This window comes from Gouania willdenowi, chromosome 11 (genome assembly GCF_900634775.1).
Source record: "Gouania willdenowi chromosome 11, fGouWil2.1, whole genome shotgun sequence".
NCBI lineage: Eukaryota > Metazoa > Chordata > Actinopteri > Blenniiformes > Gobiesocidae > Gouania > Gouania willdenowi.
This window is the reverse complement of record NC_041054.1, coordinates 6,777,157-6,790,031: the sequence shown is the minus strand read 5'-3', so window position 1 is coordinate 6,790,031 and position 12,875 is coordinate 6,777,157. Positions and strand designations below refer to the sequence as shown.

Sequence of the window (12,875 nt, the reverse complement as noted above, 5' to 3'; positions counted from 1 at the left end):
TCTATTATCTTATTATTATTATCTATTTATTTACCTTGTTAGGCTTCTTAATCAATGAAAATATAGATTTTAATATTTTTGGTGTGGGCGTCTGAGCCTTTTTTGTGTCAGTAAACCCCTCGATTTCAATTTTTTTTAAATAGTAAAATGTGGGAAACGCTTGACATGAAACATATTTTAATAATTGTTGACTACATATGTGTAGAACTGTACATATAGAACTGTGAGATGGTTCCCCAGTTTTGCATTAAATTATAATTGACAACTTTTATAGAATTTTCATGGCAATTACAATTATAAATTCAAATGTCTGAACTCAATCACAAAGTAATTACAATTACGACAGCAACAGATTTTTAACAAATATAATTACGCCATAATTGTAGTTAATTATCAATTACGCGATTACAATTATAATTGACCTGCAACCCTGGAAAGAGTAGAAACATGAGTGAGCTGAATGATCTGATCAAACGATGTTGAACTGGCAGACCGAGGGCTTACTCTTACGACAGTTCTCGTCAAACCACTTCCCCTGAGCGGACAGAGACAGAACGCCACAGTTCTGGGCCTGGCCACCATCTGGCTGGGGGAACCTAGAGTCAGAGATGTCCCAGTTCTTGTATGCAGCACTGAGGCCGGTCTGGTCCACCCAGGCTCCCTCGGTCATCATGTCGTTGATGCCGAGCCAGATATCCTGGTCCGGGCCGATGCTTTGCCGGACGTAGTCTCTCAGCTGCTGGTTCTCCTCCATGGATGTCGGGGCGCTCAGGACACCACCCAGAGAGTTGCAGTCTTCACTGGCAGTGTGATATTGCTTGCTCAGAGGGTCGGCCAGGAAACACTTGCCATTGATCTTTGTGCCTTTCAAACAAACTGAAAGCATAAAAGGAACAAACACAGAAAAGTATGTTAAGCCAACTGTTCCTCAGGAAGCCACCTTGATCTCCTGACATGTTTCGACTGTCAACTGCCAGTCTATGTCAGAGGCATCTGTTAATCACTTAGATGTTTCCTTTGAAGTTTCCTAGATTTCCGCATAATAATTCCAGCAAGATTCTTTTTGTCTTCTTTTTGAATAATATGTTGAGGTTTAATCTATTCAGAAAACTGTTCCTCGGGAAATCCACCTTAATCTCCTGACATGTTTTGACTGCCAACTGTCAGTCTTCCTTAGAGGCATCTGCAGATTGCTTTGATGTGTCCTTTGATGTTCCTTGACTTTCGTGTAATAATTCCAGCAAGATTCTTTTTGTATCATATGTTAAGCTTTCATTACTCAGACAACTTTTCCTTGGGAAAGCCACCTCGATCTCCTGTCAGTCTTACTCAGAGGTCTCTGCGGATCACTTTGATGTGTCCTCATGAGTTATTTCTGGGCGTGGCCAACTTAGCAGTTCTGTCAGCCTGGCCACACGCATAAGGAAACATTCAAGTGAACAGCAGATGCATGTCAGGAGATCAAACTACATTACCTGAAAAAAAGTTGTCTGGATAAATGAAACCCTAACATAGTATTCAAAAAGAAACTTGCTGGAATTTTTATGAGGAAGTCAAGGAAACTTCAAAGGACACATCAAAGTGATCAGCAGACGCCCTCTGAGGAAGACAGACAGTTGGCAGTCGAAACATGTCAGGAGATCAAAGTAAATTTCCTGAAAAAAGTTGTCTGAATAAATGAAACCATAACTTTTCTTTTTTTTTTTTTTTTAAAGGAAGACAGTATTAACTTACTGGAATTATCACAGAGAAAAGTGTTTAATAACCACTGGAACTGGTTAATAAACTGCTGGCATTTATTGGTTTTCAGTTTTCATGGTTTAACTTAACAAAACAAACATCAGGCCTCGTGTCTTCACTGATTTATAGGAACAACTGATAATAATTCAGTGTTCTTTTAAAGCGCAGAGAGGTCATGTGTTCTCCAGACACTCAAATATAGCCATGTTTGCTCCATCTGTTGCTATTTTTAATAGAAGCACATGGCAGGATATCGCCTTCAACTTGTGAACACACATTTTAACCTCACACAATGCTCACTATGCCAGACAAATACTGTAGGATTTACAGCTTCAGCTTTCCCAAACTCAGCATAGGTTTATTAATCTAAAAGAAAAACTGGTCAATCTGTGGGCTCAGTCTGAACTATTAACCAAACCAGTGGTTCTCAACTTTTTCAGCCCATGACCCCCAAAATAAGGACACTTTCTGTAACAATAACACTTTTGCTCATCAGAACACATATGAAATGTCGACCAAAAGCACAGAAATATTATATAATATCATGATTAAATATAACAAAATTTTCTAATGACTTGAGTTTTGATTTAAGGATTAAAAAAAAATCCTATATATTTCTTGAGTTTTTCCTGTTTATTTAATGTATTATCGAATTTAAATTTTCAAATGTACCTTTAAGGGTGCTTTGACTCAAACAGACACTTTCACAATAAATCTACTTGTTTAATGACAATAAATCTGAAGAAAAAAGCATCCATTATGTGTTTTACATCAACTACTCGTTGATCATTTCAACATGTTTCTTCTACGTAAATAGATTCAGTATTAAAGATTTGACTGTAAAAGTGTAATTTTTCTATTTTATTTTAATGACAAAAATCACACGTACAACAAATGTCATTTACATTTTAGTTTTTTATTAATTTTATTTATCATTTTATTTGTTCCGTGTGTTGATTTCTGGTAGATTTTTCAGCGCGGAATCTTAATAATGGATTTTCCCATCAGGCATCACTCTGTTTACCTGTTTGCAGGGCCTGTTGTTCCTTCAGGTGATTGAGCTCTTGGAAAATATCATCAATCTGTTTCTGCAGCGCTTCGATTGCAGGATTTGGAGCCTTTGTTGCATCTGATTCAAGAAGAACAAAAAAAATTAAAAAAAAATCAGTTCACATGTTTAAAACTGACTCAATCAAAAACACAGAAGCCATAGATCATAAATACTAACATAAGACAATAAACACAAATAAATACTAACATAGGGTAATAAACACAAATAAGTACTAACAGAATAATAAACAAATGAATACTAACATAGGATAATAAACATCAGTAAATATGAACATAGAATAGTAAACATAAATTAATACTAACATAGTATTTATTTGTGTTTATTATCCTAGGTTAGTATTTATTTGTTTATTAATCTATGTTAGTATTCATTTGTGTTTATTATCCTAACATGGAATAATAAACATCAATAAATATGAACATAGAATAAATAAAAATTAATACTAACAATGGATAATAAATAAAAATAAATGCTAACAAAGGATAATAAACAAAAATAAATGCTAACAAAGGATAATAAACAAAAATAAATGCTAACATATGATAAACAAAAATAAATACTAACATATGATAATAAACTAAAATAAATGCTAACATATGATAATAAACTGAAATAAATGCTAACAAAGGATAATAAACAAAAATAAATACTAACATATGATAATAAACTAAAATAAATGCTAACATATGATAATAAACTGAAATAAATGCTAACAAAGGATAATAAACTAAAATAAATACTAACATATGATAATAAACTAAAATAAATACCAACATATGATAATATACTAACATATGATAATAAACTAAAATAAATACTAACATATGCTAATCAAACCAAATACATGCAGTCCAGAGTGTAATGTGGATATGTTCTCACTATTGTTTGTGGTTGTGGTGTGTCTGACGGTTTCTCCATCTACCTTTTTTCAAAGGCTTCTTCTTGGTGAGGTTCTGTGAGGATGAGCAGCCAGTGAGCAGCAGCACTCCCAGCAGCACGCACGCTCCTCTCATCTCCATGCTTGGACCTGTTGGTGGACGCTGTTCCAATGTGAGCGCTCACAATTTATGTGTCCTGCTCACACTGCCTCTCTTTCTCTCTGTTCACCAAACAGAAACAGGGGTCTGTAGAATTCACAGTGTAACCTCAGGAGCCTTTCATCCTGGGCTGGGCGTGTCTCCTCTGGCTCTTCTTCACATGGAGCTCAGACACTGCTCAGAGCCAGGACTGGAGCACAGGTGTAGACCATCAGGCAATGACACAATCCTGCTGGGAATCCAGTAAGTTGGGAAAACTGTTTTAAAAGCCTGAAACAGGAAACTGCAGATTATCCATGGAAAAACACTGTTATTCTCTGTTTTAACACTTTTGGAAAACACGATTGCATGCATGTGTTGTACTAAACAGCAGCTATTATAGTTATTTTAATCTATTTAAATAATAAGAGGAGACTTCTTGTTTTTATTGTGTAAAGCATTTTGTGTTGCATTCACTTGTATTTAATTTAATCTATTTGGTTATTTTTTTCGAGCAGAGACATGAAAACAAAAAAAAACAAAAGGAACAAAATAGCTGTTTGTGTACAAGGAAACTCCAAAATAAGAAAAACAATCAGAGATGTTCAAAATAATATATAAGATTCATGTACACATGTTATATTTGTAATATTATGTCTGCTCAAAAGGGAGTGGGAAGAAGTAAGACTTATTTAATCCCACCCCATTTCTTAACCATACAATTTTCATCATATTGCTTCTAGAAATACACAATAAGTACTGAACAGAATAGGAAAACAAAAACGGGCTGATTAATAATCAGTAACTTAAGATATATAACAATACAATACAAAAGATCAACAAAGATAATAAATTCAATTCAAATTGCATGTAAAGACAACAGCCATAGATGTAATTGGCCTATTAGTTGCATTGAGCCCCGCCCCCATCTTCATTGTACCGTGACCAGATCATACGTTTATGAACTGATTTGTGCTTGTTTTAGGATGTATTTCATCCATTTATCACACAGGAAGTTGCATTCATCACTAGGAAGTAGTTGCCCCAAGAATAAGGTAAATTGTTGTTTTTCTACCTTTGTAATTATCTAGACCAGGTGTTCTCAACCGTTTCAGCCCACGACCCCCAAAATAAAGGTTCCAAAGATCAGGGACCCCCACTGTAGCTAAAGGTGGTTGAACACAGACATGGACATGGAAGAACAGTCATGTGGAGACAGGGCCATCTCTAAGGGGGATTAAAGGGGAGAGGTTTTTATGGTCCATTGTTCTATGAATCTGTGATAACCACATTTATTTATTTATCTGAATATTATCCAGCAAGTTTAGTAATATTTGTGCCACAGTATATAGTCATCTTATAGATGTAAATCATTGTTTTAATCAGAAATAAAATGGGTTAAAAGTGATCAAAAATGGTGGAAAAGGTGGTAAAATTGGGTTTTAAAAACCACAGAAATTGGTTTAAAGGGACAGAAAAATTGTTAAAAGTCTCAATATTAGAACATATAGTAGGAAGAAATTATTTTAAACTGGCAAATAATGGGCATGACAAATCATGAATGTGGTTAAACTGGCAAACAAAATAGGCATGAAATATGGTGAACAGATGTTAAAGGTGAAAATAATGGGTCAACATATGTGACATTAGGTGGGAGAAGTGGTGGAAATGGTTTATAAGTACCGAAAATGTTTTGAAAGTGGGAAAAATATGCCGAAAAGGTGTTGAAATTTAATGGAGAAGTGGTAGAAATGGGAGAAATGTAGCAAAAATGCATTAAAAGTAGCCAAAATATGGCAAGAAAAATAGATTAAACTATGGCAGGTTTGTTGTAGCTGCAGAAAAATGGTAAAAAATGATTGTTAAAAAAAATATTCTTAGTTTTTTGAAGGCATCTGGTGGCCCCCTCCCAGTGTTTTTGCGACCTCAAATGGGATCCTGACCCAAGATTGAGAACCCCTGAACGATCAATTATGAAAGTGACACCACACAATATCTGAGGGATTTATTATTAAAAAATAAATAAATTAAAAAAATAAATATATATATATATATACAGTACATACAAAAACCCTAGTGTTACCACCTTATGAATGTACTTTCCAAGGTTCAGATTCTGGGCACTGAGAGTTCTGGGCCCCAGTAAGGGTTTGTTTTGGACTGGACAGTGAAAATAATCCAGTCCCATCTGCTTCCTTCGCTCTGTCAGACTTTCACTACTAACAATCTTCAGCTTTGTCACGTGGCAAACACGAGCTGACAGCACAGGTTTCTTCAGGTCCGAGGAACAGCCACGTGGATTATTGAGAATGTTACAGCATGTTAGTGGTCAAAGAGAAATTAACTATAAAGTGAGCATGGCAAAAAAAAACAGCTGGATACTGTTCTGTTTTAAATGCAGTGAACAGCAAAAAAAAGGATTGAAAATTACCTTAAAATGTTATTGTTCCTTTTATTCTCTATAATCAAACTTTTCACATTCTGGAGTGTCAAAGAAAACAATTGTAATGAAATAAAAATACTGAAACATTCAAACAATTCTTAAATATGTATATTCACATAACAAAAACAAACTATTTATTACAATGATTTAATACCAAACTCAATCATAGTGAAACAAATATATGTCAGCATTTAGGATCTGTGCATTAACACAGGAAAGAACAAAAAAAAAGGGTTTTTGTGGTAATTTTGAGGTTTTGTGTATTTTCATTGTCCTTTTGGGCCTGTACTATGAATCTGGATTTCCTCTTATCGCGCTAACTTCTGGTCCTGTACTACACAACGGTGGATAACTTCCTATAGGGCGTTAAATCACCGTGGTAACTGAACACAGGGGTGGACTGCCATCGTCCCAGTGGGCGGTCGTTCCAAAGTGGACCGGTCCGGTCGCTATGTTTTTGATGAACGAGTGGAGGCAGACATGGTAAAAGGTGGCCAAAAATGGTCCAAAAGTGGCAAAAACGTAGCAAGAACAGAGTAAGTCATTAAAATAGGAAAAAAGCAGTCAAGAGTGACCAAAAAATGGGGAAACAGGTGGTATGTAATGACAAAACATAGCTTTAATGGGCAAAATGTGGCAAACAATAGTGAAAAAGAGGCAAAATGTAGGGAAAAAATGAATCAAGTGGTATTTATTAGGCAAAAGTAAGCTTATTTGGATGAAAAGTGGCCAAAAAATACTTGCAAAAATGAACAAAAAATAGGAAACAAGGGGTATTCATTGGCAAAAGGTCACTAAAGTCTGAAATAAATCCAGGATATACTTAAACTGCGTCGTAGTACAGGCCATTTGTGTTTATTATTGTCATTGTTGTGTATTTTTATTGTTGTTTGGTGTATTTTTGGAGAAATTTTGTACATTGACTTTAAGGGTCACCAAAAATTTGACCAAGTGCCGCCACTTGCACACGTGTGTTCTAAAGTAAAGAGAGAAGCAGAGAGTCCAGATATATTTTATTAGAAAATAATGAGTACTTATACAGACAAATACAAGAGTTAATTTTAACCAAGAAAGCCAACTTTCTGCCTTCTCTTTCCTAAACTTTCTTCTTGTTGCAGCAGCTTCATGAGAGGAGCATGGAGGGATTTACCAACTCGTTTACCAGCCTGAAAACAAATGAAACACACAAAGAATTGATATTAGGGAGGAAGCTATAATGAAATCAAACACACACACACTGGAAAGCTTGGGACACAGGTGGGTTTCTCTAAATAAAGTCAAAGGCTCACCTCTATCATCTCAAAGATGCTTTCGGGGTCCAGGCTGCCCCCCCCCACCTTCCTGGTGCAGGTGACTGAACCGCTGTGTGTGACGGAGACCAGGACGCTGGCCACGGAGCAGGCCTTCTCCTGCAGGGTGGCGTCCACCACGTGTCTGTGTCCAATCTGTGGGATGAGCCGCATCACGTGTGCGTCAGTGTCGTCTGATTGGAAAAGTTTTCTTTAAAAGAAGCAGAAAAGGTGAGCGAACCTTGCACAAAGTCACGATGCAGGGAACGTTTTCCACGTCGACTCTCATACAGTCGTAGGGGTCGTCGGACAACTCGATCTCCTTCCCGCCGTCTTCGTCAGCTGATATGTGAACTCTGGGAATTCTGTTGGTGAGACGTTCAGTGGACTGTGGGTCACATTTTATTTTGTTGCTCAGGGAAATCTGAGAATTTAAATCGCGTGTCAAACTCAAGGCCTGGGGGCCAAAGCCGCCCGTTGGAACATCTAACTCGGCCCGCAGGAGAAAGTAAAAATGATGAGATAGCATGAATTATTGTATAAATAAAACTCAACAATATTTGCAGGGGCTCACAGTTTTCCCAGTGCGTATATTGTGTGATTAGTAATTTTTCTAATGCGAAACTCAAAATTTTTACAAATTATTACATAATATTTCCCTTCATTTACTAGAAATTGGTCACAAAATCTGGGAATATGAAAGTGATTTCTGTCCTGTTGGGACAGATATGTTACTTATTGCTAGGATATTATCAGTTTCTTACATGTTTTGTATTTTATGTTTACAGTTTTATATTTTAAAAAGGAGCGTAAACTAGTTCACAATAAATGTTGTTGAAAGAACTCTAAATTGTTCCAAAATCCTGCAATTTCTCTCAAATGATTCCACAAAATCTCCCCAAATTAAATACAAATTGGTCAAAAAAAATCTAAAATCAAAGGACATTTAAGTCTCTGCCACTTATTGCTCAGACATTGTTGATGCCTTCCATACTTCATGTCTAATTTAAAACTTAAAAAGTGAACTTGGGCACATTAATGTTGAAATTGTTCGTTTTTCCCGCATTACATCTGTGGCCCACTTGTGATCAAACTGCTCCGTATTTGGCCCCTGAACTAAAATGAGTTTGACACCCCTGATTTAAACATGACTCACTTTGTGTTGAAAAGAGCCGCTTTGACGGCGACTGAGATGGCGTCGTACAAGTTTCCATCACACTGTAGCAGCTGTGGAGAATGTGCGTGAATAGAAGTTTGGTTACATTACAATCACTGATCGAAGACCAGTGGGTTTCATGTGGAAAACAAACAAAAAACAGCCACTCAATTCAATTGTAAAGGATATACTACAGATCGCCAGTTAGTGATATCAGTAGGGCCCTATAAAATCTATTTTATTTTATTGTTTCCAAATTCTGCGTTTCCACATTCTTTTTTTTTTATTTTGTTTTTTTTTTTTAATTTAAATAATTCATCTTTGTTTTCCAGAAAATGGTTTTTAACTCCTACGAGGAAACAAAATAAATAAAAATAATAATAATGAAAAGAAAACCATAATTAAACAAAAATGTATGTCAAAAATTATTTTGATTGCTCCTTTTTAATTATTTATATGTGACATGAAAACGTATGAGAGCGTTGATCCCCCTCAGGGATCAATGGTTTACTGAATCGGAGCAGGTTTATTGATTAAGTTTTGATCAACTTACGTTAAATTAACCTAATATAAATTATCCTGATGACATCATTCCAGACCGTAATGATAAGACAAAAATAAGTGGACATGTAATGTGGCACTAAAGTGTAAAGATAATTATTTACTGTATGTAAAACAAAACAAACTTGAAATAAGTTTCTTTTTGTTTTCTTAAGCTTTTTCTCACAGATCGCGAACAATGTTCATTCATCATTAAAAAAAGGTCTAAATGTACTGTAAGTGAAAGCAGCTGAAACTAACCAGCACATCCACATACAGCAGCCAGCAGTGTTCTCCTTCACTGATGCAGAGGCTCCTCAGGTCCAGGCAGTGCTTGTTGAACACTTTGTAGAGCATGTTGCTCAGCTCGATGCCAAGCTCCTCCCCCCCACGGCCCTCAAACTCAGGGGTGGCGTTGGCCGAGCTGGTGGCAGATACAAGACAAATAAAGAGATATGTTGTTTTATTCATTCAGGAAGTTCACTTTGATCTCCTGACATCCTCGGAGGCATCTGCTGATCGCTTTGATATGCCTCTGTAAGACTACCCTCTAGTGGTGAAAAAATCCATTACATGGCCAGTTGCTTAGACTTACAAACTCATTTTAGTTTAGGGGCCAAAAACAGACCAGTTTGATCTCAAGTGGGCCATGGATTGTAGCTGGGAAAAGAGCAATTTCAACATTAATGTGCCCTAATTTACACTTCCTGGTATAAATTACACAAATTATATAAGAGATCGACAATATCCAAGCATTAAACTTAAATTTACTTAAATTTCCTTGATATTATGAACAATTGTTATTTAATTTAGAAGAACAATGAGGTTTTTCATCAATTTGAGATAAAAAAAATGACTTCCATCATGTAATGTAGGGATGGGAAATGTGTACATTTGTATCCAAGTGTATTTGTGTGGAATCAGAACAGTATCATAATGAATGAACTCTTGCAGGGTTTTTCACGAATGCACATGCTTCGTTTCACAAATGTATTTTAAATTCACAAATGCACACGATCTGTGAGAAAATATATATTTTATGCAAACTTGTAATATAAATTCTGAAATGCACACGCTCTACTTCACAAATATTATTTTGAGACACACTTGTAATATGAATCCACATATGATGCAAATTGCTGAATGTGCATTTACAAACTGCTTCTGTGCAGTGAAACCTCTGTATTTGTGAGAGAAATCTCTGCGGTGAATATTGAGACTGCCCTGGCGTAGCGGGTCAACGAACGTCACCATTGGCTGATAAAAGTGATTGACAGATTCATCGGCCAATCAGGTGTGTTTGCTTTCAGCCAATCATATGGCTCCTTACATTTTCGCCACACTTTTAAACCAATTGCAGAGCTACTGATATGTGTGCGCATACGGAGTGTTCAAACAAGAGTGTGGAGAAAATGTATATGATTGCATTTGTGAATCTGAAATACAACTGTGAAACAAAGCATGTGCATTCGTGAAAAACCCTGCAAGAGTTCATTCATTATGGTACTGTTCTGATTCCATATATTTGGAGGGGGTGAGATATCTACAACGGAATTATTTTGTAGCTAACATAATGCTACATGTTTTTTCTCACATTTTTACTTTCTCCTACGGGCTGAATTAGATGCTCTATAATATAGGGGGATAAACGAATAATGCTTGAGGTCGGATCACGCACACGTACCACACCTACCAGTCAACAAAGAACTCCAAATATCCTTCATTTGGCACCAGAGGCCTCGGTTTGCCAATCTCTGCTTTAATCCCAACAAGAACTGCAGTGTGTCCCTGACAGAGAAAATGCACACACTTTGTAAGATATTCATATTCATCAGATTTAGCTGTGAACATCTGGAGATGATGACAGGATATTAAGTAATGGCTGCGTCCAAATAGTCCCTCCTATCTCCTTTCCTTATCCCCGTGGATGACATCACGGGGTTAAAGAAAGGCTTTAGGAGACTTCCTAAAGGAGTTAGGGAAAGGCCATCACGTTGTTTTGACAATCAGATGCACTTTCACTACAGGTATATACACATTTCTGAGAAGTGACGACTAAAAGTGCATTTACAACACTTTCCCCTGTGCCTCTAACCACTGATATAATCTCAAATATCACAAGGTTTCAATGTAAATCAAAAAAAGAGGCTACGAGGAACCAAAGTGAATCTAAAAGAACGTTGCATTGAGAACGGTTGTTCACACTCACCTTCCACTCAAAAATCAACATTAATCCAAAAATAAGTATGACTTTATGAAATTGTTACATTAATGCAAGATATATGCCTACATAACGCTGTAGGCATACAAATGTACAACCGCACAAAGCATTCCTAGGTGAATAAAATATGTTGAATAAAACAATGTGGCTAAAAATGTCTCTGATCCCTTTTTCTTGAAGGACAGTGTGCTCTGTTTTCAGTCATCGTGAGTTTCCGTGAACGCTCGGATGAGCGGGTCCCTTTAAATGTTGTCGCCACAAGGAATTGTGGGTCAGCATTATCTGGTCACCTTTGGTAAAGGATGCATCAGTGTTTCCTAAGCTGAAGGAGGTTAAAAGGAGTTGGAACGCTCCTTATCATGGCAACCACTTAAACACTTCCGGGGGTTAAGGAAAAGTGGATAGGAAAGGAAATAGGAGGGACTAATTGAACACAGCCTATGTTTTTAGCAGTGAGGTTACCAGCGTGACTCTGGCTGATCCATCTGTATTAGACACAACATCCGTCTCTATCTCCATGTGTCTGTAGTCCTCACAACCTCTGCCATCCGCTCGTAAGTCATCCTGAAGAACAAGGAGCAAATAACCACTAAAACACATGCAGGTGAGGTAAAAAATTGATAATTTCTACGTTTTTCATTTTGTCTTTTGATTTAAGCCTATTGTTGGACAAACTGTAGCACACAGGAGATGACTAAATCTAACAATACAGAAACAAGATGAAGAGGTATTAAAAGAAACAATGGGCACAGTGAGATGCTATATGGGCCGCTGATTGTAAAGTTGCGCATGCTAAAATAAACTGCAACTTTCCGTAACATTTAACAACAAACTACATTTGAAAAAAAACATATGGGAATTTTGACCAGATTTAAAGCAATATTTGTGAAATTTGTGATCTTCATTCTCTCGTAAAAATACAATGTCAATTTTAAATCTAAACGTTAATTATTAAATCTAAATGTTACATTTAAATCTAAATGCTACATTTTAAATATTAAATCTAAATCTTGACATATTATTACAAGAAAAAACATCACAAATATCGCTGTAAATGTGGTCAACAGTAATATTTTAAAAAATCAGCTACGTTTTTTAAACGTGGTTTGTTGCAAAAAGTTACTGTTATTTTAGCATGCGCAACATTACAATCGGCGCCACATAAGACGCTACTTTTTAAATATTTATCACAAAGCTAAGTGAACCCTGTGATATTCTTTCCTAATCTTTTGCTAACAAAGCGTAAAACAAATGATATATGTACGTGAACTCACCCTTATACCGTGTAAAATGTAGACCTTTTCAGCCTCACTGACTTGTACTGTTGCCATGTTGAAAATCCTGCATGAGTGTTGATGTCGCTTTACTGCTACGTCATCAGCACGCGACAAAGACCAA

General features: G+C 36.3%; 2 protein-coding genes across 2 annotated transcripts; both read right to left on the bottom strand.

The window, feature by feature from the left end:
• Positions 1-177: 177 nt before the first annotated feature.
• LOC114472556 (tetranectin-like) lies at positions 178-3,890 on the bottom strand. The gene is made up of 3 exons (XM_028461878.1): positions 3,735-3,890; positions 2,765-2,869; positions 178-876 (listed from the first exon to the last, which is right to left on the bottom strand). Exons 1-3 carry the CDS (start codon positions 3,829-3,831, stop codon positions 470-472), a joined length of 609 nt encoding a protein of 202 aa, XP_028317679.1. The 5' UTR covers positions 3,832-3,890; the 3' UTR covers positions 178-469.
• Positions 3,891-7,267: 3,377 nt separating this feature from the next.
• exosc7 (exosome component 7) lies at positions 7,268-12,838 on the bottom strand. Its single transcript, XM_028461877.1, has 8 exons — positions 12,752-12,838; positions 11,940-12,041; positions 10,950-11,044; positions 9,518-9,680; positions 8,717-8,787; positions 7,802-7,925; positions 7,561-7,716; positions 7,268-7,437 (listed from the first exon to the last, which is right to left on the bottom strand). Exons 1-8 carry the CDS (start codon positions 12,806-12,808, stop codon positions 7,333-7,335), a joined length of 873 nt encoding a protein of 290 aa, XP_028317678.1. The 5' UTR covers positions 12,809-12,838; the 3' UTR covers positions 7,268-7,332.
• Positions 12,839-12,875: the final 37 nt, after the last annotated feature.